The 24,095-nt window shown below is 32.3% G+C and overlaps 2 protein-coding genes across 4 annotated transcripts in view; one reads left to right on the top strand and one right to left on the bottom strand.

Moving 5' to 3' along the window:
* Positions 1–11,735, top strand: part of sdk (sidekick cell adhesion molecule) — a 292,529-nt gene extending 280,794 nt beyond the window's left edge. Inside the window, exons 19-29 of the mRNA XM_085958445.1 lie at positions 915–1,250; positions 1,587–1,767; positions 1,892–2,107; positions 2,196–2,392; positions 3,073–3,269; positions 3,947–4,186; positions 5,036–5,381; positions 5,508–5,786; positions 7,885–8,205; positions 9,562–9,896; positions 10,341–11,735. Of these exons, the coding sequence (XP_085814571.1) occupies positions 915–1,250; positions 1,587–1,767; positions 1,892–2,107; positions 2,196–2,392; positions 3,073–3,269; positions 3,947–4,186; positions 5,036–5,381; positions 5,508–5,786; positions 7,885–8,205; positions 9,562–9,896; positions 10,341–10,583 (2,891 nt within the window). The 3' untranslated portion in view covers positions 10,584–11,735. The remainder of the gene's footprint in view (positions 1–914; positions 1,251–1,586; positions 1,768–1,891; positions 2,108–2,195; positions 2,393–3,072; positions 3,270–3,946; positions 4,187–5,035; positions 5,382–5,507; positions 5,787–7,884; positions 8,206–9,561; positions 9,897–10,340) is intronic.
* A 5,306-nt stretch (positions 11,736–17,041) lies between these two features.
* AIMP2 (aaRS-interacting multifunctional protein 2) lies at positions 17,042–23,749 on the bottom strand. Of its 3 annotated transcripts, none has more exons than XM_085958466.1 (5): positions 23,418–23,749; positions 22,949–23,107; positions 19,110–19,317; positions 17,440–17,798; positions 17,042–17,333 (listed from the first exon to the last, which is right to left on the bottom strand). In XM_085958466.1, the coding sequence occupies exons 1-5, from the start codon at positions 23,586–23,588 to the stop codon at positions 17,199–17,201; spliced, it is 1,032 nt and encodes a 343-aa protein (XP_085814592.1). In that variant the 5' UTR covers positions 23,589–23,749; the 3' UTR covers positions 17,042–17,198. The 3 variants fall into 3 exon arrangements, with proteins under 3 accessions (XP_085814592.1, XP_085814593.1, XP_085814594.1); XM_085958467.1 differs by having other exon boundaries at positions 23,436–23,749; XM_085958468.1 differs by lacking the exon at positions 17,042–17,333 and having other exon boundaries at positions 17,385–17,798.
* Positions 23,750–24,095: the final 346 nt, after the last annotated feature.

The raw sequence follows: 24,095 nt of genomic DNA, 5'->3' as shown, positions 1-24,095 counted from the left end.
ATATAAATTATATTGTCCTATCTCTATTAGGTTGAGAGATTTTTAATAGCACGGATCTTCAATACGCCATAATAAATCAAATTATATATTTAATTTCTGCATTCCTAATCGCTAGAAAGCCTCAAATAAACGGGGCTTAACTTGGTGTTGCCAGCAAGCTTAGGATATCTCATCTTATTCAATATAATATGTTCAAAATGATTGGGTGACTAGGTGCAACGAAATAATGACCTAACCAAATGTAACCTAACATAAATAGATTCCACAAAAATTAATGTTTCATTTTTCCCCTGGCTGTTCTGTTTTGTTACTGTTCTGTTTTGTCATGTTCTGTTTTGTCACTGTTCTGTTTTGTCATGTTCTGTTTTGTCCGGTTACCCACTTGGTTTAATTGAATAAATGCGCACACCACGAAAACAGTATCACTTGCATTCAGAATTCTTTGAATTGCAACACTACATTAAGCATAATTTAGTTGATGCATAAGTACATGCAATAAAATATTGATTAGTTTGGATAGTTTCAATAATATAGTACGCTACGTTATTAATACTGATAATCTTTCGTGTTTGCTTAGATAATCAGTAATCGATACGTACATGCAATAAAATATTGATTGGTTTGGATAGTTTCAATAATATAGTACGCTACGTTATTAATACTGATAATCTTTCGTGTTTGCTTAGATAATCAGTAATCGATACGTTTTTTTTTTGCCGGAATGATTAAACAACATTTGATTTCTGTGTATGAAATATACGTATATTTACAGCTGTCATTTGTGTTTCTAAATTCTGCCACTATATCAAGTGGAGCCGATTTTCATCTGCATAAGGTCACTTATTTACATAAGTATGCCTAAACATCTGCTCTTTTATTATTACATCAATGAATCTTTGTTATTAACATTTTAGTGCCATCAATGGGTCCAAGTGACGTTAGCGCTAATGCAACATCATCCACTACCATTGTAGTAGTGTGGGGCTCTGTACCTCCTCAGCATCAGAACGGGATGGTGGAAGGTTATAGAGTATGCTATGCACCACTGTCATCGCCTTCATTGCCCGGATCTTTGTCAGTTAGGATACCTCAGCCGGATTGCAAGCCCCTTTTGTCCAATCAGACTCACACGACAACTCTTACGGAATTGAGGAAATATGTCACATATCAAATTCAAGTGCTGGCCTATACTCGGCTTGGGGATGGATCATTGAGCAAACCGCCAATAACTATTCAAACATTTGAAGATGGTAAGTAGTTCAAAACTTTTGTTATTATTTTTGTGTGAATTGATTTTTATTATTAACCGATAATTTAATTTAATTAGATAAAGAATCTTCTTTATCCTGTTTTCGTATGACAATGGTCTCCAGTAATTTTTAATTAAGTAGTAGAAAATATAAAATTTTGAATGTAAATTACCATGCTATTTTTTTCCGGGGCAAGGAGGACATGCCATGCTCTGAAGCAGTACAAATAAATATTATCATCAAACGGTTGTTATTAAACATGTTATGAAGCCCTCAAATTAGAATCTCGCTTTGTGGCTCTCCGAGGTTACAGTATATTATGTGTCCATTTTTTAGCTCCCGGTGTGCCGTCAAATGTATCGTTCCCCGATGTCTCATTCACGACAGCCAGAATAATATGGGACGTTCCAGAAGATCCCAATGGAGAAATCTTGGCTTACCGTGTGACATATCATTTGAATAGTACTAAAGATCTCATATTTTCAAGGGAGTTTTTACCATCAGATAGAACTTTTAGGTAAACTATGTGTTACTTTTCAATACAATATAAAATATTACATTGTTTTTGTATTCGGTTTAGCCTCTATTTTGCAATTATTTTAATCATTTTTTAAAAGTAATATGTAATTCTTTTTTTATAGGGCGACTGGTTTAACTTCAGAGCGTTACTATCTATTCACTGTTACGGCTCAAACGCGTATCGGATGGGGACAAACGGGACGAGCTCTTGTCTTAACGACAAACAATCGAAGTCCACCGCAGCCTCCCTCTCAACCGCAAGTTTCTCAAGGTCAATTGCAACCTCACCATATCACTTTCTCATGGACACCTGGCAGAGATGGATATGCTCCATTAAGGTAAAACTATCTTCCATATTTAATTTACTGTCTTCACGCAGCTTTTATTACAAATTGAATAAGCTTTTTCGTTCTTATTGAATTACAGATATTACACGGTTCAGCTGAGAGAGAATGATGGTACGTGGCAGACAATACCTGAACGGGTCGATCCATTTGTCACATCCTATACTGCCAGCGATCTTAAACCGTTTACTTCATATGAGTTTAGGATTCGTGCAACTAATGATATTGGGCCAAGTAGATTCAGTAAGGAGTCTAATAAAGTTCGCACTTTACCAGCAGGTAACAAATTTCCTTCTTAGCATTGTACATAAATAAATTATGTAATTAATACTATCAACCGTGGGATGGAATTTGAACTATTCTGTTTTGTACAATTACATTTGAGTCATTTTTTACAACCCGAGTTTCGTCTTTTGGCATCTTCAGGTAAATACGTATGTTTAACTCATATACCTTCTTAAAGCCTGACATTTTAGTACTGCGATTAACGCATTCAGTTTATCGATTATGGATTATACCTTAACATTCCTATTTGTTATTAGTAGATACGTATAATTTATTAAAATTTCTCATTAGTTCACCATATCAGATTCCCAACATGAAGTAGATCCATGGTTTCCAATAATGACAATTAATATGTTTACAGAATGTATTAATGTAGGTATCGAAATATCTACAAACACTTCAAATATTCAAAATTTGTTTTTTTTTATACATGATCTGTACCATCTTTTATTATATTAATTTATTATATAAGCGAGAATTAACTGTGTTCGTTGTCAGTGTGCAGTTGCCATTGATGAGAGCGCAGGGTGCTTGAAGATGCCGAAAGGCAAAACCTGGGTTGAAAAAATTGACTCAAATGGAATAGTACAAAACTTAAATCAAATAAGTAGAATATAAAAATATATTATTCAATTATATGGATGGATATTTTATTGTAATTATTATTTTTCTAGCTCCCAGCCGTAGTGTTCAAGGATTACGAGTGGTGCCTATCACAACGAACAGTGTTCAAGTTTACTGGAATGTGGTAGAAGACAAATTTTGGAGCGGAGAAGTAGAAACCGGAGGATATAGAGTGGTGTATCAGCCGGTCTCTGATTTTCCAACAGTTCTACAATCCCCCCTCAAAGAAAATGTCATGGGAATAAAGGTACCTAATTGTATTTTGTATATCTACAATCTTCATGTTTTTTCTGGTTTATATTCTGTGAGAATATTATAGGAATTATTGCATGATCACTGAGTCGAAGTACGCTCGTCAAAGAGGCAACATGTCTTTCTATGTCAAATTTGTTCATTCGTTTGATTGAAAATTTTATACTTCAATTTTAAAAATATTGGTTTTGAAACAAAATTATTTTTGTAAATTCTACTTTAATAATGGAGTTCTACTATGCAAACACCAATTCAATTAATAAATTTAAAAAAACATTGCTTCAAAAACTTGCACTTGAAAAAATCAATAGTACCTAATCGTCAGTACAGAACTACAAGTTTCAAAGTGTTTATTTTCGGCAAAGCAAAAGTAACTCCATTATTGCATTTGTTTTGTCAAAACTGAACAGTTGTCTCCGTAGGAAAGTAATGATAGAAAAATTTAGTTTTGATTTAGTACACCAAAAGTGATAGATACACATCATAATGATTTCCTAAATTCTTATACATATTCACATTTGCATCAGCGGTGACCATTACGCAAATGATCAGTAAACAACGCTTACTGCTGAATAAAACCTTATTATGTTATCTGAAACTTGTGTGGAATGAATTTATGTACCTACCTATATCTTATTAGATTAGTTAATTTATACATTTTTGAATTTTCAGTCCGACAGAATAGTATTATCAGATTTATCCGTGGACACAAATTACGAGATAACAGTTGGTGCATTCAACTCGCAAGGAGAAGGTCCTTCTGGTCAGGTGGCAGCCGTTTGGGTGGGCGAAGCCGTTCCTACTGCACCTCCGCGAGATGTTGCCGCGACGTCTCTATCGTCTACGGAAGTTGAGCTCACGTGGAAACCTTTGTTAATGAGTGCGCAGAATGGAGATTTGTTGGGATATAAGGTAATTAATAAGGATCATAATATTGTAAAACAGAGTTAGTCCAAAATGACTTTTCATGTTTTAATGGAACCGTATACTGTGGTGTAGTCTAAGTAATAATTCGTTTGTTATTTTAATATACATACAGTAACATGTATGTGTATTTTCCTTAAAACACACTAAGGTAACAGAGCCATATAACAGATTTAGATGCATTTTTAAATGCATTACGAACCCGAACACAGAACAGATTAATGATATAGAAATGTGAAGGCCAGTTACCGTGGACCAAGGCTCTGTAGTCAGATACGGTTTATTACTTTATGACAATTAGGTCATAAAACCTGAGACACATAGCACACCGAGTGTCCTCAAATATTACCAATATTGAATGCGCGCTTGAGAAACTTTAATGGATTATAATATGCATTAAAGTTTCTACAGTTTATACAGATCTAACTATTGAAAATAACATATTTTTTAACGTGTTTAATTTTATCTTATATTTCTCCACACCCTGGACCGAAAGAAGAGGACACATTATTTAGAATCAATTTTGTTGTAGGTTTAATATTTAAAACTTTTATAATGTCACTCTTTAGTTATAGTTCATTTTATTTTAATACGCTTTAAGTACATATTGTAGGATAATATATGTTTATAATAATAATTAAAATATAAGCTTTCATTTGCTATCTACTATCATGAAGATTTCACAAAATAGTTAAATATCTGTAAATATATTTCAACAGTTGGCGCAGTAAATATGATTGAGTAGTAGTTTGTCGATATTCTTTTATGGTACCTACTCTAAAATATGGCCATATATTTCAATAACTACATATTAATGTCTGGTAATCGTGGTTTTAGGTATTTTATTTGGTGACTGATTCTCCTCAACACCAAAGCACCGATAAAAAGATTGAAGAGGAGATTGAAGTAGTACCAGCGACATCCACCAGTCACAGTCTTGTTTTTCTCGACAAATATACTCAGTACCGCATTCAAATACTGGCGTTCAATCCTGCCGGCGACGGTCCGAGGTCTCAAGCCGTCACTGCCAGAACCCACCAAGGACTTCCGGGAGCTCCCGAGGCCCTCAATTTCACCGATATTACGATGACCAGCATGAGAGTGAACTGGGAGCCGCCTCGCAAAAGGAACGGATTGATTGTTGGATATATTGTGACATACGAGACAACACAGCAAAATGAAAGTTAGTTCTTTTAAATTATCATACACATTTTTCATAAAAGGTATCAAGCGAACGCATTAAAATGATCTCTACATGTTTATTTATTAAAATACCCATTAATACCCATTAATGTTTTTTCTTCCAAAGAATTCAGTAAGCAAGTGAAACAGAAAGTTACCGATACGAGTTTGGTAGTGGGCGGACTGGAAGAAGAGGTGGGATACACATTCAGCGTGAGAGCCATGACTGTTGACCTGGGTCCTCCCGTTTGGGGGAACATCAGTACGGGGCCCCAAGAAGGCTCTCCCGTTATACCGAGACAACTTGTTCTCACAAGAACACCGGCCGGAGTCGATATGCATTGGCAAAACTCACCTAGCGGAAAAGGCCCTTTGCTTGGTTATTACATTGAAACTAGGAAAAAAGGTAAATTATCAAATACAATTTATTTGTTAATACTTTCATGTCTAATTTCGCTATTGTGTTTTACGCATGCAATCTACAGATGTGTAAAACGCAGACGTATCTTGCGTGTGCATAGTCTGTATAGGCGGAAAAGGATTAATATGAATGTACACATTCATGTTTTATGGGTGTGTAGATTGCATACGTCGAGCGCGATGACAAAATTTAGATTTCAAAGCTAGAGACGATACATTAATTTGTTTGTGTTTCTGAGATGCAGATTGATATAACATGAGGCAAATAATATCTCATGAATGTGTAAACGGCATAAGCTTTTATTGCATAAATGTTAAACCTTTTCTCCTTGGAGGTGCATACAAATCAACGTATCGTCTAAAATTTACAGGCATTACAATTACGTTCAATTCTTTATCTTTATGTTTGATAATATAATATTATATAAGTATTTATTTATATACATACGATGCTTCACTTCTCTTCTTTATCAAAGTAAAATATTTTATTGCATCAGCTTTCATAAAATTGTATAAATGAAATCAGATTGCTATTTTAGTTTTTGTACTGTCTATTTTTTATTGCTATTTTATTCAATAATTGGTAGTTTTAATAAATAATGTCATGATTTTTTTAATACCAGCTAAGGAAACATGGCAATATTGTAAGTTTCAAACTTGAATATATTTTGCACATATCAAAGTACACTTATTAGGACATCTTAGAGCATGTAGGTCAAACACTAAACTTGTGATATAGTAAAAGTAAATAAATCAGTTGTTTTCTAGTGCAAAATGACATGTCTATTTTGTATTGTTCCATGTGCAAACCTATGGCCTAGATAAGCTCTTCATTAGTGTTAACTGTCAATTTTGAATGGAAAGACATTGTATTAATTAAAATAAATCACATTATGTATTCCATATAATTTAATGATAATCAGGACTCGTCACAGAGAATGTCTGTAAATGAGCAACATTTTACAGCAATATGTGGCTACAATGTTTCAGCAATATACGAAAATGTTACTGCAATATGTCCGTGCAATATATCCTAATATTGGTGAATGTTTCACATACTGGCCGTGATATCGATCTGCCATCGAAAATTCGGCAACATGTCTGACATACCATAGACAATATAAGCAGGAATAGATAATAATAAACCATTCTCTTGTTCACATTCTGTTTTCGGTGTTACTCAAATAAATTAAAGATAGAATAGATAATATAGATCAAAACTTTTAAAAAAGATTAAAAATAATTTTATTATACAATGTTAACAATGACCAAATGGATGTAAAGGTTGTGGACCTTATCAATGAAATAATTCATGTACGTCGTTCTGAATTATGTATATGATGTCACTGTCGGCCATTGTTGCTCTAGTGTACTCAATGTTGTTGAGAATATGGCTGCAACAGTATTGCCGGAAATGTTGTCTGACTATAGTTTTCAAAAATGTTTCCGGCAACATGCAATTTTTGTTGCCCATTTACAGTCCCATTTAAAATTTTATTTTATTATTGTCCATATCTTCAATCAATAGTTTTGACATTAAAATTTGTTAGTATAAATAAATCACTGTAATATTGTATGATTTGTATCAGTCCTGATTAATATTAACTATATAGAATAAATACTATCTGTACACTGTGTTGCTACTAAATAACTTCAGTAAATTTAAAAAAAACATGTCGTCAAACTAACAATTTATATTATAAGTAATTTATTGATATGGAACAATACAATATAACACAATCATGTAATCAAACATCTACTAATCAATCTCCCCCATTATTTATTTCTGTTTCTCATTTCTATTACTGCCTGCAAATTTTTTCATGTAATAATCATTGATCCTATAAGAATGGAGATCAACCATAAATTTTAATTTATTCTTGTAAAGCATCTTAATAATGTCACCTTAGCAAACTTTAAGCGCACCTTTACCTGTGAAAAATAGTAGTGAATAGTTACAGTACATGATGTAGGTGGCTGTTATAGAAGTTGATTAGCATAAAATGTGTGTAAAATTAAATTTATCATACCGTCTCGAACTTTCTTTATCTTGTATGATATTCATGAGATTTTCTTCATTTCAGACGATTCTCGATGGGAAACTGTCACTCGAACTAATAACGGTCCTCTGGAAGATTTTACGATATCTTACCAAACATTGTTACCCTCCACGGGATACTCATTCAGACTCATATCGTATAACGGCTTTGGCATAAGTTACCCGGCGTATACAGACGATATTGTGATGACTCCGTCTAAATTATATTTGGAATATGGATATTTGCAGCATAAACCGTTCTACAGACAGACATGGTTCATGGTAGCATTGGCTGCAACATCTATAATTATAATAATAATGGTTATAGCAGTTCTTTGTGTCAAGAGCAAAAGCTATAAGTATAAACGTTAGTGATTCTTTTTTTGCCTTTTAAAAGTACAGTCAACTCCCGATTATCTGTGCATAAATTTAATTTAAAAAATAAAAACGCTTACTTTCGTAAACATGCTTTAGAAAAATTCAAACTGATATTAGAAAGATTCCTGCAAACAAACGAAAAATCACAAATTTTCTTAATAAATAATAAGTATTAAACATGTTAAAATAATTTTCTTCTTTAAAAATGTATAATATGTAGTATTTCAAAAAGAAAAAACCATAGTTCGGATTATCCGTGTTTTTCGTTTTATCCATGCCGCTTCTCCCCACCATTAGCCCGGATAATCGAGAGTCTACTGTACCTAGATTATTGCACATAATGTGATATAGTATTATATTTTTTTCTGGATAATATTTCTCGACTTATGACAGAATATCACTTTCGTTGTAAGTTGAGTTTCATAGGAAATATTAACCCCTTGGAATGCTAACAACGATCATCGTTTTGCTTTTGATGCTTGAAATGTTAAGTTAATTTGGGAACATACTACGCACCAGTGGTATGAAATATTTATTTTATTAATGTATTTAGTTTTATAGTTGTCTAATATAAACCAATTGATATATGTTTTGTGACTGGGTAGGTTTAGAAATGATAACTATTGTATTTTTTTTGTGGTGGTATATGAGTTTTCTCGGCAAAATCTTAATCCAAAAACACTTCAGAAAATGCTACTTCGATTTCAGGAATTAAAATAAACGAAAAATAAATTTCACAATAATATGTTATGGAGAGCACGTGTTGTTAGCTAACGCAATCGAATGCAATTAAAATAATATTTTGATGTAACCGATTGTTTCCAATAGCTGGTAAAAATCAAAACTGTGAGCGGATCGTACATTTCGCTCGCGCGATCGCGCCCGTATAATGGAGTGTTTATGTAATTGCCTCATTATCTATTCAGAACGATAAATTAATTACGAAAGGTGTTTTCATTGTAGTCCGATTTCGCCAAATCAATTAAAGAGGTAAGGTGTCTAAAAATAATGCAATTTTTTCATTTATCGACAATAAATGGTAGCAATCCTCGGAAATATTTTGAAAAACATTGTAGCATCCAAAGGGTTTTAAGATTGATTGTTGTGGAATTCCTGTAGAAGGGAAGGCAATGTTTTTGAAATGTAGACCTTTGACATTTACCTATTTATAAAATAAAATATTTGATAGTTCAGTCGAGCTCTGAACAGTTTATTTCTAATATTATTCTTTTTTAGGGGAGTTATACGACGTATCTATTCGGTCTAGATTGCCAATGATTAAAAATTATTATTTCAAGTAAATATTTGTCAAATTTGTTAATTATAATATTATATTACATTTTAGAAGAAGCTCAGAAAACATTGGAGGAATCCATGGCAATGGATGCTGATGAAAGAGGCGAGTTGGCGCTCGATTTGTACAGAGCGCGGCATAATGGGACCGTAGGAAGTACGGGAACGCTGCGTCGAGCTCAAGGAACTTTAAGTAGTAATCTAACGGGTGCTCGAGCAAAGACAGCGTCCGCACACACTCCTGCGCTTAGCAAATCGCCACCGAGGCCTTCTCCAGCGTCTGTCGCTTATCATAGCGATGAAGAGAGTCTCAAGGACTATGAAGAAAATCCCGATGACAGTTCTGTCACTGAAAAACCTTCAGAGATAAGCTCGTCAGAATCACAGGTAATTTAATTATTAATTCTGAATCCGAGAGATCGAGTGTTATTTGAAAAAAAAAAATTTATGATGGCTTTACATCCCAGTCCAGAATTCTTAACAATGCATTGTAACTGTGCCAGTTTTAGTATGATTTATATCTCAATTTAGTACTTATCTTAAAATAATTCCTACATATATTATAATATATGAAAGAGATAATAAATTAATTTATGAATGATGTCTCACCACTTTACACACCGATTTTGGTAGTCAAAAATGTTCGCGTATGTAGAGCATTATAATAAAATGTATGTCTCGTCAAGCATAATATATCATTATTTATCAACATTTTTACCTTTTTGAAAAATTAGAAATTGGATAAATAGGCCCTTCTTTCAAATAGGTTGTGATGTGGTGATTGACAGTAGACTTGCATTGAAATGCATAAATATATTTTTTATTTTTTAGGGATCGGAAAGTGAAAATGAGAGTGTTCGCTCGGATCCGCATTCCTTTGTTAATCATTACGCCAATGTGAATGATTCTCTCCGGCAGTCATGGAAGAAGCAGAAACCGGTGAGGAACTACTCTAGTTACACGGACTCGGAACCGGAAGGTAGCGCCGTTGTCAGTTTGAATGGTGGTCAGATTATCATGAACAATATGGCTCGGTCTCGGGCGCCCCTGCCCGGATTTTCATCATTCGTTTGACAAGACGCTCTCGGTAGTGATATTGTGATCACGGATACGATCCACATATAAATATTGTCATAGTGTGTATTGTATTTCAATAATTTATAACGACTAATATTCAAATTGACTGTTTCGTCATCGTGCGAGATGACTAAAAAATAATTATTAGTGCGAAGACATTTTTATACGTGAGGACTTTTCGAATTACTATAAATAAGTGAAGCTTTTTAACATGTTTAATAGCACAAATTTTTAATGCCATCGCGATGTAATTTATGACACAATCCTTTCATTTATTTTATGTAAATTAAAAATATGTTTCTGTGATTTTAACTTAGGATTCTCTGTAAATAGTAATAGATAGTATAAATGTAGTGAACTCGGTAGGAATAGGCACTATTGCAAATGTGATAATTTTGCAAATTTCATAATTTTGACTTTATAAATCAATGCATGCGGCACTTACAAAATTCACACTTTGAGGTATGTAGACAAATAATAGCTTTAAATTATTATTTGATACTGGTTTATTTTTATTAATGTGAGAATAATTGCATTTAGAATTTTATTGTGTCCCTCTCGGAAAAGTAGTATTATCCCGAAATTTTCATTTTGAGATGGTAGCGATTAAATATGACTCAATAGTTTACAAATCATGTGATATGTGCTGTGTATCATCACGAAGATTTCTAGTATCGTCTGTTATCAAGATTATAATGATTTTTAACAGGTATGTAGACAAATGTGTGAACCGAAAACTATCATTGTCACAACCTGTTTTTTCAGAGAAGGGTTCAACTACATACTGCAGAATCGTCGCGTAAAAAAATTCCATCTCAAAATACTACAGTAAAACCTCGTTAATACGAATTCCATGGTACCGAAAATAGAAGAAAATTTGAATTACGAAATATGAAATGTATGGGTTTTATGTGCAAATAATGTTCAAGGGACTTTTTTTTCGGGAAACTTTCGAATTACAGCGAATTTCGAATTATGAGTGTTCTTACTAACGAGATTTTACTGTATTAATGTACAGAAAAATTGGTGTTAAATTTTATGTAAAAATACAACTGTACATACAATATACTTTATTTTATTTAGTATGTAGGTATTAGAATTTCAATTTCAGTTGGACTGGTGTTATCGCTGTCAGCTTCCATATTATTGAAGAAAAAAAAATGCTAATGGCAAAGTGCAGAGATGTCGACATTAAGTTCTCCTTAACTAAGATGTTCTAATAATAATAGTTACATGTCGCTTCTTTTCACTTCACCACTACCAATTTCAGTGCCGTGCAATTAAGTATTGCTTGAGGCTACTTACGTAATGAATAAGCATGTGTACCTCGGAATTGCCAATCGCGCATGATATATTTGACATAGTGTAAAACCATGTATTACTCTATTATTTTAAAATAAAACAAGTGATTTAACAGGAATCTCGATAATTATAGCTACATTCCAATGTAGGATGAAATGTGGGGATTCGATATAATTTTGATAAATTTCTTTGTTCAACTTGGGTGATATGTACGAGAATAAATAAAATATTGTCAATATGTCTTTACAGGGTTTAATGGAAATGGCGATTTAAGTGTTGTGATTTGGATTGTGATCTGTGGTAGAATTTGCATTCTTTGGAATCAAACTAAACAAAATGCCGGCTGTAAATAAATGTGTTCATAATAAAGAGATGTCTATTTCATTTTTTAACTCAATTCCAAGTTTTCTGTTTGCCGAATCTGTTTGAGATCAAAATTCGGGCCCATACCTAAATCTTGTTCATTGGCGAATTCAAAATTCTTTTGTCCAAAGATAGAAAAGTTGCCCACAACACCAAATAAGAAATTTCATACCTGTTCAAAGTCGAATGCTTTTACCCTCCGGGGAATTTCAGAGTTTTCATTACACTTTACAGTCAGCAGCATTCTGTTATTTTGACCTAGTAACAATTTCTCGAATACTAAAGATTTCTCATTGATGATTTCTCGAGAAATGAGAATACACGAAATTTATTTCTCGAGAATTCTGAAGACAAGATTTCTCGATCACAACCTCTATTTGTGGATTAACCATAAATATTGGAATTTCATCATCACCATTTTAAAGTTGAAAATGAAAATATCAATATAAAACAACATGTAAGTAATTAATATTTTTTGTTGTACTTCAATATTGTCTAGTTTTTCATTCACAAACTTGCACTCTTTAAAGATAAAATATCATTAGTGAATGGCACAGTCAATATCAAATTAGAATAATATATCGCTGAGTAGGTACACTACAATATTGTATTATGTTTTTATGAAAATAACACCAACGCAAAATATATTTCGCTGCTAAAATTAATGGAAAGTTAGTGAATGGTTAGATTCATTTAATTAATGTTCTATGGAATCCTAGTTTACAATATTACATCTGAGAGCTGAGGTGGGTTAATCGAAAAATGCAACTTTGCCAGTCTAGAGACAAATGATGTTCTCTTGTTACTTTCTATTGCCATTAATTATTTATTAATCAACTTATTGGTTTGGCATAACGTTATACACGTTTCAATTAAAAAAAACCACGTACATTTTGCAAATTTTAATGACATTGTAATATTTCAAAAAATATTATTATGTACGATGTTCCTAATATTAATTCCATTTTATCAGCTTATGTTTATTAATTATTTTTTATGTGAAAGATTATTCATTTCTTTACTTATGTACCTAGCTACCTAGTTTTATTTCATACATGTTTTAACTATGGTTTCACTATCAAAAAAACCAAGACATTACATAATAATTATAGGAGAACTAGTAAAATAGATTTTTTTAATATATAAAATCAATATTAACAAGAATTTTTGTATGTACTGACCAAAACTTCTTGGCAGTACTGCTTACTCTGCAGACCACATAATATGGTTGATGAGTATTGATAAATTAACTGAGAACATATTTACTCGGCAGAATTCCATTTTACAATCATATTATACTAATTAATTACCCATAATATTAATCCTTTCAGCGGTGACGGCACACCTATTGTGTCCTCATTAGTTGGCCATTCGTTTTAATTAGCATGTTATTTAAATGTGGTAATTAATAAAATTCCGCGGTGAAGAAGTTAAATAACACAGATTTGGTTTTTTAATTTATAGGTTTTTTGGTTGTAACACCATTATCAAGACCAGTAATAGACAATGGAGTGTTGATTTGTATAATTTTAGTTTTAATAATTCCGAGTATAGAGTGAATAAAGGTCTTATTATCACTGCCATCTATGGACTGTTACAGTGTAAATATATTTGTAAATTTAAATTCAACATATAAATGATTCTTTTTATACTTTCATTCATATATTCGTCCATAGTTTCATCCATAAATTTTGTATATAAATTTGTGTATCACAGATATTGGACACATGATTGAAATGAAACCAGAGGAACATAATATTAACTACACAGTCATTACATACATAATATTATTATGTATGAAGGATAATGTTTTATAAAATTAAGTAATCATTGTGTTGCTATTATTCCAATAGATATGAGATAATACATACATGACCATTATTGCATTATTTAATTTACCTATCAACAGTATAGCATTTATTTGAAGAGAATAATAGATTTGGCATATTGTGCAAATCATTTGTGCCATTTTTTAACAAGTGCACGAAATCTCTCTTCAATTATCATGAATCACATTTTAATCAATAATAATTATTGTTATCTATCTGTCGAACTTTCATGTCAGTGGTTAGTAATTTGGTATTATTTACTAATAAATATATTATATATTATGCATATGAAGGGAAATATTTAGCTAGTGCCAAATTTATTATTTCCAAGAAAATAATAATTTTATTGTGAATGTAAATAAGTGTCAATTGTAGAATATATCCACCTCTTTAATATTGTTCACGAATATCCTTAAATATAAGCCATAAATCAATATCTATTTCATATTTTATTGTTTATAGATTTTACACAATAGTTCATTCTCCAATAATACACACATTATTATATGAATATATGTATTTTCAAATTTGATTTGGCTATGAATGTGAAATTTATCAGTGAAGAGCTTTTGTCAATAAATTAATCATTTTAATTAGAATAGAAGTCATAGAGTAAAACCACTCGGTTTAAAACTATATTTAATACGGAGGACCATTTCAGTAGATTAAATAAAATTAAAATAAGAACTTCTAGAAGCAAAAATATCTTAAATACTCATGGATAATTTGCATACAATGTGGGGAATGTAACGGAAATTAAATCTTGAATGTCAATGTGTTATTGATTCTCACAGTGGTTTATTTTAAATAAAATTAAATAATTTTCAATCAATTGCTAAAAAAACCCTTTGATGAATGGAATATCTACTTTTGCTTTTCTTTATTTTTGTCCGGATCCAGAGTTGGCCTTATGAAAGAAATAACGAGTATTTTATCTTTTAATTTATAAATTGTTTATTATTAATAAGTTGTGTCTGACAATATATTCTTATATCATTGTGAAATTAGCAAAAAGTTGTGAAAACACTGTAAATACATTTTTATTTAATGTATGTATGTATACCTATATACTTGTTAATTATATCATGGAAAATTTTGTTACTAGTCTTGGTGAAAATTTGATTGGAATTAAATTTTTTTATTCATCATAACTACATAAAATATTACATACTTATGTTGAATTGAAAAGTATTTTTTCCATACGATGTGGATTTAATTCACTGATCTCCTCTTTTGCATGAAATTAATGGTAATCGTTGTAAAAATAATCTAATAAATATTATGTAAACGCTATTACCTGCTGTAAGTAATATGCAAATCTGAACTGATTTTTAATCTAAATGTAACTAAAAATATGTATAAAAATGTTTTCTAAAAGTACTGATTAGGATAAAATTTTCTACTTGGAAATATTTTCTGCCTTTGGTAGTGTTGTTAATAATAAGAATAAAAATTATGTCTATTGAACATACAAAGAAATCTTGTATTTTTTCTTCACAATAAAACCATCTGTGATCAGAAAATATGTTTGTTTTAATATCTCGCCCTTTCACATAATTTTCATCTTAACCTAACAACCACATTTATAATGGTCAGTTAGTTGAAGAACGAAGGTGATCATTTTAATAATACATAATCATACCAGCCGCCTCAGACTGAGAGCGAGTCAGTGGATGCCTGGCCAGCCTCGAGCGTGAGGAACATCTGTCCAATTATGGCTTTATACCCTGTTTACACGTGCACGGATTTACTGCTGGCATTACGTATTATCGCGGCCATAACAAGAAAATGTAGTTGCGAGATTACATGCATGAATCAAAAAAGTTTGGAAAATTCTGAATTTTAATGCGACAGTTTGGATTTTTTCTATCTGCGCCTGTGCAGTAGAAAGATAGTGGCGAATCTGCCAGCAAAAAAACAAAGTACACTGCGGAGAGACTCGTCTTGAGGTTAACCGATTTTTACGACCTGTCAAATAGTACCATAAAATGACAATATCACGTCTTGCTTACTCTTGAAGAATGAGATTGGAAAAACAGTCAGCACTTTTACAACACTTATTGTCACAATAGTTAAAAATACGCACCATTGCTGCCAGTTAATCCATGCACGTGTACAGGCGCTATAAGTGTATCAAACTTGATAGTTTCTACAAAAAGTGGAATATGGTAATTTAAATTAATGAATTACAAGTCCACATGATATAGGTATAATAATATGTCTTTCGTTCAATTCAATATCATTGCAACATGTGTGGTCTTTCGTAAAATGAAATATTTTTCAAGGAATATATCAATTCAATAATTATTCTTATTGAACACCTCAGATATCGTCGCCCTAGATGTCAAGGGAGCCAGTCCATAAAATCATAATGCTGAGAAACAAGCGTGCAAAGATTTTGTGTGACAAAAAAAAGTGACATTTTTTTATTGAATTTTTTTGTTTTTAAAGATATAACGTGAAACTTTGAACATAGAATATACTTTGTGGTGTTATCTTTTTATTATTTTGTACAAATAACTGAACAAAATAGTATCTTAGAAGTTATATCTCTTGACCACTGAATATTGAAATGTGCAGTTGGCACACGTGTGTGGTAGTCAAAAGAGTTTTGTGGCTTAAATCCATTGACCACCGCATCTTTGATGATTTTAAAATGCCTTTGTGTACTTTACACATTTTCGCCAAATTTGTGGCTTGGCTCCCTTGACATCTACGGCGACGATATATCGTCGGTGTTTTGTAGAAAGGGCGAATCAACCATTTTGGCGAAATCGAGATTTTAATGAAAATACAATATGTACCCCACTAGCTTTATTGTGTAAAAACGGCGAATTTGTATCTCACTGAATACTTGTACTTAAAAACCATAATCGACTAAAATTAAATTAATTAAAATTACGAATAAAAAGCGAATGTGACATATTAGGCCTTTAAAAATATTATATAATAATGCTTATTATGATGACAGTATTCTTTCTACGCTTTATTATAAACTTGTTAGATATTTATAATCATCCACAGGTAATAAACAAATAAATGTCAAAAGTTATAAATCCTCATGTAAAATAGCATTTTCATAAATTAAAAACACTGACGATATAACCACTAGAAAAAATCATATTTGAAAAAAATATGAAACTCGACGGGATTTGAACCCGTATAACCATTGGTGTCGCGCCAATACGTGCATTGCATTTGCATTTGGAGCATCCTTTGTGATTGTTCTGTTCTCGCACAACCATGCCATGTCCTGGTCGATGAATAAATCAATACATAATGGAAATAATAAAAACAATTGTCATTAATTTACTGCTGTCAATACGAGTTTATTTTAGTAAACAAAAAGAATTACATACCTCGCATTTTTTAAGCCAATTTTTCATATTAACAGTTAAGTCATTTTCGTATGCGCCTTGTTTAATAATACTCCAAGCTGCAATGTCCACCACAGAAATATTGTCACTGCCAGTTATCCACTGTTGTTTACCTAAACTGGCATTCAGTGATCTCAATATTGATTGTCGCTCCTTCACAGTTTTGTGGTCCTGAAGCCGGTGGCAAATATCAAGCAGTGAATCAATTTCCCACGCGGAGGGTTTATTGTTGTAGGAAAGTCGGCATGGAATAGAAGAGATGAGATAACGGAGCATATTCACTTCACCGCATATCACTACCGGCATCGTAGAAGATGTTACCAATTCCATGTTAATATCAACTAAAAAAACAAATTTAATTAGTCTACTTACACAATGAACGTTTGAATAGAAAATGATAGGAATAAAAGAGTTGACTTGAAAGAATACTGGAGCACATTGGACCTGGAGAAGAATGGCGGAGGACAGGAGTCAGTGGAGAGCAGTGGTGGAGGTGAAATCTTGCCCTGGGAATATTGGCAAATAAAAGTTAACAAAAGAATTAGTCGTTTTGTACTAAATATTATATTGCCAAGCAACGTTCCTCTGATTTTTCTATTGTGTGTGCGGATCATCGACGCATCTGAGCAGTCGAGCCGTCACCCGGTGCGGTTACCCCCCCACGATTTTTCATTAAAACTTATATTTTTAAGGTATTTATTAATTTCAGTGATTTTATATAATAATAACACTAACAAAAATAGTCTTGTGATTTATCCCATATCGATATTTGACCTACAAAATTAGCATTTTTTGATATGTGTTACTCATATATCCATACTTTCATCAACAATTAATGTATGAAACCGAGACTTCCGTAATTCGTCAAAAAATCTTTTTTAATGACTGCAATGCATTCGACAAATTCAAACGCATAATTAATTTTTAGTTCGCCAGCTTTCGGGAATATCTGTGTGTTTAGATACATGATTGTGAATATCTTGTACAGAAAGCATAGAAGCATTAATTTTTATAGCCAATAGTACATTATTAATTAACACTTTGAATAGATCTGAATCCTATTCTTTTGTTTTTCGGGTGTTTCAGTCATTATTTTCAAAAGTCCACATCTTTTCAAATGTTTCAATCTCGTAACAGCATACCGGTGTACTTTTTGACTTAAATGTTTTTTAAAAATATACAACCTCAATACAATCCACTTGTTTCCAGATGTGAATTCTCCTTGCATATTTGCTGCGGAGCATATGATGCATTTGATCCAATCATATGTTTCCGAATGAACAAATATTTATCACCAATTCTTACTTTTTGCGAATGCATTGAAGATGGCATTTCTGTTTCGACGATTTCAGAGAGCCATTCTAATTAAAATTTATCGCAGGATTTCTTCTTAATGATCGCATTTGAAATATCACATCCTATCCTTTTTTACATTTTTATGAGTCGAAGAATTGTGCATGTGATAGTTTCGTGCATTCGAGCAAAACTAAAAGCTGGAAAGGAAAATTTTTTTGTGTGAGGACTGTACGGGGGATGAAAACATGTGTGGGGATACATTTTGGTATGTGTGCGCGCGCACACGCGCACACCTTACGGGGAACATTGTTGCCAAATATTATTTAAATAGATAGAAAATATATTAATGTTAGTACCTTCTTTCCATATTAATGTCACGGTGACACAAGGTTCAATAGAATTGGAGATCTTTCGAGAGAATTCTTCGGCAGACGATGGCATCTTGGTAACGGAAGAATGAGTGTGGCAGGAAATATTAATGTTTAATAGTTTCTGAAGACTCAATAAAGAGTAAGGTGGGTGTCCCGGACTTGCCTTAATTACAATATTCTTTGGTAAATCCACCTGTAAAATAAAATGCAATATTTTGGTAGATCTTAGTTTAAGTTTGTAAATTGATCAGGCGCAATATAGTGGATCCCGTAACAAAAAAAAATGAGTTACAAATGCAATCCACAGGCAGAACCTTAAATTGAATAAGAAAAACAGACAAAAAGTTTATTGATGTTACTTTGAGAGAATTTAGCATCAAGAATCAATGCGAGCGACATGGAAAATTATTGAAAATTAAAACAAACATTAAAGTTATTTATAGCATACATATTAATTTAGAAACACCTTGGGACTAAATAGAAAAAATCTTTTTAAAAAAAAATAGGACGCCGGGTGGGACTCGACCCTGCAGCCATTAGATTCTGACAAATGTGTTTTACCGACTGAGCCGAGCCGCATGAGTCCTAAATAATTATGATGAAATTAACTAGTAGTATTTATACTACTGAGGCGCCCAAATCTCCTGAATAACCATTTGTTGCAATAAAAAAAATAGTTAACTGTTTGCCAAAAGCCTTGTATCTGTAATGCCTTGTTCGGACTGTGCCAGTGATTTAGTAAAGTAGCGAGTGATTTGGTAAAAAACCGTGTCGGAACAGACAAATTTAGTCGAGTAGTTTAGTAAAATGGTCAGTCAATTCGATCCATTTTATTCTATTATTTCGGGCGAGTAGCGATCCCCACCACCTCTCACTATATACTAAACAAGCCACAAACCAAGTCTGAACAGGCGAGTGCATTAGTTGTCGACTGCCGTAGGAATGGCACAGCGTTGAAACAAAGATCACTACTCGTAAAAATATAACTTCTATTATTATACTTCAATGCGACAAAAAGTCGAGAACGTGTGTTGATAGATCCGTAGATAAATGGCGATATTTCACAGAAAGCTTGTTGTTATTGAGGATAGGTAAAGAGGTACACATTATCTTATAATTATTATATATATTATTATATATAATTATTATAATCATTTATTATTCTGTTTAGGTACATTGTACACTCAGTATGAAGGATATTATGTCATGTCAGTAGGTAGTGTGGATAATTTGTTGATTAAAACTTTGATAAATAATGGAAATATTTCATAGAAAACTTGTTGTTATTGAAAGTAGGTAAAGACGTAGGTAGGTAGGTACACAGTATCCTAGTGTTCATTAGAATAATTATAATTTATAATTATTCATTTATCATTCTGTTTATATTTTATAGTCAGTAAGGACAATGGAGCATAAGATCAGGGGCGGATCAAGTCAAATGGAGGCCCTGAGCGGTAAAAATTTCGGGGCCCCCAAATTCAAGTTAGAAAAAAAGTTTTATACATAGAAACACTCATTAATTTATTAATATAACAAAGGTAATAGAAATAAAATAAAAAAACATGTTTTAAATAAATTTTCGTCTTGCAAATTCGTCATTTTGGCAGTGTCAATGTACCGTTTAAAAAAAAATAAAAAAAAATTTGGTTAGGTACATGTTCAAACACACGCGTTAACATAATTTTACTCCCTACTTTAATTATAGTTTGTCAATTTATGGCTACGGCCGTATGTTGTAGCTTAACCACTGGGGAATGCCAAAAGAAATGGCGTATTTCAAAAAAACACTACCGTATTCTTAGGTCAATAATTATTATAAAGCAATCATTATTCATAAGATGTTTATCACACTTGAATGGTCAAAGACATAGCTTATAATAAGTATCTTTAGAATCATCTTCAAAAGTGTTAATCTTGCCGATTTTTTGAATAATAAAATGCCTAATTCTTGTCAAATTTGGGATCATAGAGATTATCAATATATTTTTTTATCGTAAATATTTTACTAAAATTATCTCGTAATAAATTATACTAATGGTTTTATAAATGCGTTTAAAAATTAATAAACGTAAAAATATTAACACCACTGCACAGTTATGTACCGAAATATGACTATATTCTAAAACATTAGAGCGAGAGGTTTAAAAGAATACTATTTTATGAAACAAAAATACTTTATGCAGTCATCAAATGTTTGAAATAAATATAAAGGATAATTAGGCTTCAAAATTATATAAATAGATTATCTACAACATTTAAGGAGTGTCCAGGATCATGGTTTGAAAATACAATAAAAACTCAATTTTGACCTTCGACGAGCATGTCCCCCCTTAAAACAGAAACGATCTTTCACCTGATGCATTAGATAAGGGTATTGTGAAAAAAATATTTCTACATTTGGGAATGTGTAAGACATTTCTTTGGCGGTTCGATAGATGTCTGGTGTGGTTTTAATATTGTGCATAAAGTACCTATTTATTACCTAAACAAACTACAAAAATGTATGCAACCACAAAAATATAATAGGTAGGTATCCTATGTAAATTAGTATTCATCAATAGGAATTTGGAGCATAAATCGATTTAATTCAACAACGCCGTTTTTGCATAGTGTCATTTGAATTATTTTTGAAGTTACGACAGACGGCAGCACTGCACTCTCGTGTCGCGCGAATGGTGTCCGTTTTAAAATATCCGTCGCTCTCGGCGCTCTGTTTATTTTGACGCGTCACTCACTAATGAACTGTGTTCGGACACTTTTCAGTTACTAATTCACTAAATCACTCGCCCCGTCCGGACCGGCCTTAAAGGATAGTATAGAATTTTCATTTTTAATACCTAGGGGCGGCAGGTTATATAAAAGTATGGTGAAGCAGGCAAGTATGGGGAAAAAGTATGGTGAGGCAGGCTGGTAATCAATTTGTGGCAAGATTTCCATATTAACATTATATCATATGATTACGTTATAGTGACCAAAGTAAATCCTCCGTGATGCCCTGCATTTTTTTTATCGGGTCGCTATTTCTCGTAAGTTGTCGGCTATTGTTGGCCTGCTTCATTCAGTTGTATGAGAAAGCCGATTCTTGCCCCTCTTTATATTTAATATCTCTATGTTTAATACCTATGTATGTTTTCGGGAAGTTTTAAATACCATGTTTAGAAAATAAGTACCTAAAGTATATTACTAGAGACCGACAACTATAACTTACGGTGCAGCAGGTGTGACAACTAGTATCTCGAGATACTATGGTAATACTCACATCATGACATTGGCGTCAAGGTCACGCCATCGAGTTATAACTCTATACTATTACTACTACAGCTTGCTTCGTGCAAAATCAGACATGAGACAACCTCAACTGCATTGATATCTTCTGATAAGACATTGCGGACACAGATAGTTTATTTTGTGGTCTAATCTTAGTTATTTGTAATATTAATACTATCGACCGAAATTACTTGATGGAATTTGAGTTTAAATTCTAATGGATTTAGTTATTTGTGTTGGAAGAATTAATTGACATCTTATCTGATGTCCCTCTATGTTGAATTGGATTCTATGAATGAGCTGTTGGATGGCCTGCGAGAGCACATGGTTTTTATTTATGGCGATAATTAATTTTATTAGGTCTTTATCTCATCCAATCGTAATACTCGTGTACATTTAATATAAGCTATTTCGTATATTATATCCTTCACAAAATTTATTTTACCATTATAAGTAGGTAGGTCATGATTGTAATTATTTTCTGAACAATTTTTCTAATGTTGATCATTGGCTCTTTTAAAAAGCTAAATCAGCAATAAGGTGTGCAATAAACATACCTTTTTGGTAATATCAGTTGAGACACATTGGACTTCGGCTTTTACCGGTGTAGATTGGAAATGCTTTTTCATCGTCACCATTTGGGTTCGCAGACTCTCCAATTGTTTCAACAAAACCTCTTGCCTTGCTTCAAGCATGATTAGGAGTTTCAAGGGTTCCTTAAAAAAATATTTTTAGTATAAATTAAGTAGTAGAGATAAAAAATATTATGACGAAATTATATAAGTACCTGCTCAAATCCATTAGCACTCATGAGAAAAAAAATAATATTAAAAATATATAAATAGGTACTTTCGTCAAATGCAGACAAAGTTTCGGCAGACATTTTTGAAATATTATTCAGTCATCGACATACTTCCGAAGTGCACGTGTGAGATGTCCAAGTGTTTTAAAAAGATAAGGGAGTAAGTAAACTTAACCAATTTTACTGTATCTGAGACTAAATGTTTAGAAAAATCACATCAAAACCTGCAAAAATCTGATAACCTGTTGGGCTATTTCTGGATCTTTCGTGCGGGATGATTCGTTCGTCGAAATGTCGTTGAAGACCGTGCTTCCATGGATATTTTTTACTTCATACATACACGACGGCAATGATATTTGATCAATTTTTGAGATAATCGGTTCCACTTTATACATGGTGGTAGATTTTATTTTATGCGTCTCAATCGGACCAACTGAATCTGAAAGATTAGTATGCCTAATTGTGTAAAATAATATCGTGAAAAAGTATGAATTTCGTTTCGAGTTAGATTTTACAATTTTCTACATGACAGGGGCTAGCTATGCTATCGATACCTACTTGGCAAACGTCATTTAAACGGAAAACGACTCTCTCTGGTGGTACAAAATGTAACTATATTGTTTATGGTAAAATCATGGCCAGCGTCGAGGTTTTTGATAAAATATCTGTTGTGTTTGTAAAAAGTGACGAGTGTGTAAATAATCTCCAAAAAATAGCTTTTCCTCTTGATTAGTTCTAATTGAAGTTGTGAAATACTACCGATTGTATTTATTATAGTCCTGCCTCACTATTAATTAATAAAAATAATGATAAATTTTATTGTTCCTTTCGATTAATAGAAATGGCCCGTGATTGGATGAACAACGTTATATCCACATTTTACTAATATAAAATCGTATAAA

Source organism: Rhyacophila brunnea, unplaced genomic scaffold, assembly GCF_057557595.1.
Source record: "Rhyacophila brunnea isolate RB1 unplaced genomic scaffold, BYU_Rbru_1.0 scaffold_7, whole genome shotgun sequence".
Taxonomy (NCBI): domain Eukaryota; kingdom Metazoa; phylum Arthropoda; class Insecta; order Trichoptera; family Rhyacophilidae; genus Rhyacophila; species Rhyacophila brunnea.
Note: the sequence above shows the minus strand (reverse complement) of the source record. Positions and strands in the feature narration are given on the sequence as shown.

What these genes read in the sequence shown, in the direction of transcription:
- AIMP2 (XM_085958466.1), bottom strand. Translation starts at nt 23,588, where the DNA reads ATGTATAAAGTGGAACCGATTATCTCAAAAATTGATCAAATATCATTG. An exon ending in GACATTAATATGGAAAGAAG is followed by an intron (nt 17,799 to 19,109) that starts GTACTAACATTA and finishes TTGTTTTTTTAG; the next exon opens with TTGATATTAACATGGAATTG. An exon ending in ATTGGCTTAAAAAATGCGAG is followed by an intron (nt 17,334 to 17,439) that starts GTATGTAATTCT and finishes TTCATCGACCAG; the next exon opens with GACATGGCATGGTTGTGCGA.